This window comes from Brassica oleracea, chromosome C5 (genome assembly GCF_000695525.1).
Source record: "Brassica oleracea var. oleracea cultivar TO1000 chromosome C5, BOL, whole genome shotgun sequence".
Taxonomy (NCBI): domain Eukaryota; kingdom Viridiplantae; phylum Streptophyta; class Magnoliopsida; order Brassicales; family Brassicaceae; genus Brassica; species Brassica oleracea.
In genome coordinates, this window is record NC_027752.1 from 35,685,153 (window position 1) to 35,686,486 (window position 1,334).

A 1,334-nucleotide genomic window follows, 5' to 3' on the forward strand; every position below is an offset into this window, starting at 1 on the left:
ACCTTTTGTTGGTAGAGAAATCTGAACTTCTCTTAGAACAGTCCTGGTATAAAACATTGCCACTTTAAAAGACTTATGACATCTTGAAGAGGAAAGAGGGTTTGAAGTGACAGATGGTGACTTTCGAGAGCTTGATCGGTTTATAACCACGAGTGTGACTGAAAGTCACTTTTGGAGTAATTTTTATAGAGGTATTGAATATTTGAATGGGAGGCGGAGGAACAGGTGGTTCGACCGCTTAAGTGGATCTCACGCATATGATGCGCCATTCATGCGAATAACACAATTGTGATAAGTGGTTCATTTTAAATAATAAAATAATGTTAGCAAATGTTGCGGTTCAAGCAGTCCAACTTTTATGAAGTAATATTCTTGATCCACTTTGTACAGTAGAAACACCAGGGCTCCGAATGGAAAAAGCGGATCAAGCGTTGCGGATCTAGCGAATCTAGCGGATTTAGCGGAACGAGAGCGGATCGAGCGGATCTAGCGGAACAAGAGCGGATCTAATGGTTTAAAATATTAGTTTGAATGGTGAAAGCGGATAAAAGGTGGTTCAAATTATAATTTGAAATGTAAAAAATTTTATTTAATTTTCAGATACTGTCTTTTATTAAAAAAATTAATGCAACAAATACATAATATATTATAAAAAATAACATAAATTTAAATACAACATTTGTAAAACATATCACATAGTATTTTTATTTGCCCATAGTAAATTTGCAATTTGTTCTCTGATATTATCCATCAAATCCCCGTTAGCTATATCTGGTGTTTCCATCTCATTTGTATCAATCTCTGCTTCGGTGTTTCGAATATGTGTTTGTCCCATTATTTCTGCAAAATCATCATCCACAAAATTCAAAATTCTAATAAAATTATGCAGACCCATTGTAGCCAATACCACTCTTTTTTGCACTTCAATATTATATCTTGGAAAATCACAAAGAATCCTCCATTTCTTTTTCCAAACTCCAAATGTCCTTTCAATAACTGAACGCAGAGATGCATGCCAACGATTAAAAAATTCCTGCTTGTTCCGAGGAGGAGGAGCATTTTCGAATTGTGACATATGATATCGAACGACCATGTTTCATGAAGATCTATATGGAGCAAGAAAACCTTGTTTATTTGGATAGCCAGAGTCAACAACATAATACTTATCCGGTGGTGGTAACGGAAATTCAGGATCATTGTTTTGCGCCATCGTAAGAACTGATGTATCATGACAAGATCCTGGGGCTCCATTCCAAACATATGTGAACAACATATTTATATCACAAATGGCCATGATATTAAATGATGTTCTATCATGTCGATTCCAATACATT

At 35.2% G+C, this 1,334-nt stretch overlaps 1 protein-coding gene across 1 annotated transcript in view; it reads right to left on the reverse strand.

Annotated features, from left to right (window-relative positions):
• Positions 1-1,096: 1,096 nt before the first annotated feature.
• LOC106345136 overlaps positions 1,097-1,334 on the reverse strand; it is a 2,527-nt gene continuing 2,289 nt past the window's right edge. The window contains exon 4 of the mRNA XM_013784391.1: positions 1,097-1,239. Coding sequence (XP_013639845.1) covers positions 1,097-1,239 — 143 coding nt within the window. The remainder of the gene's footprint in view (positions 1,240-1,334) is intronic.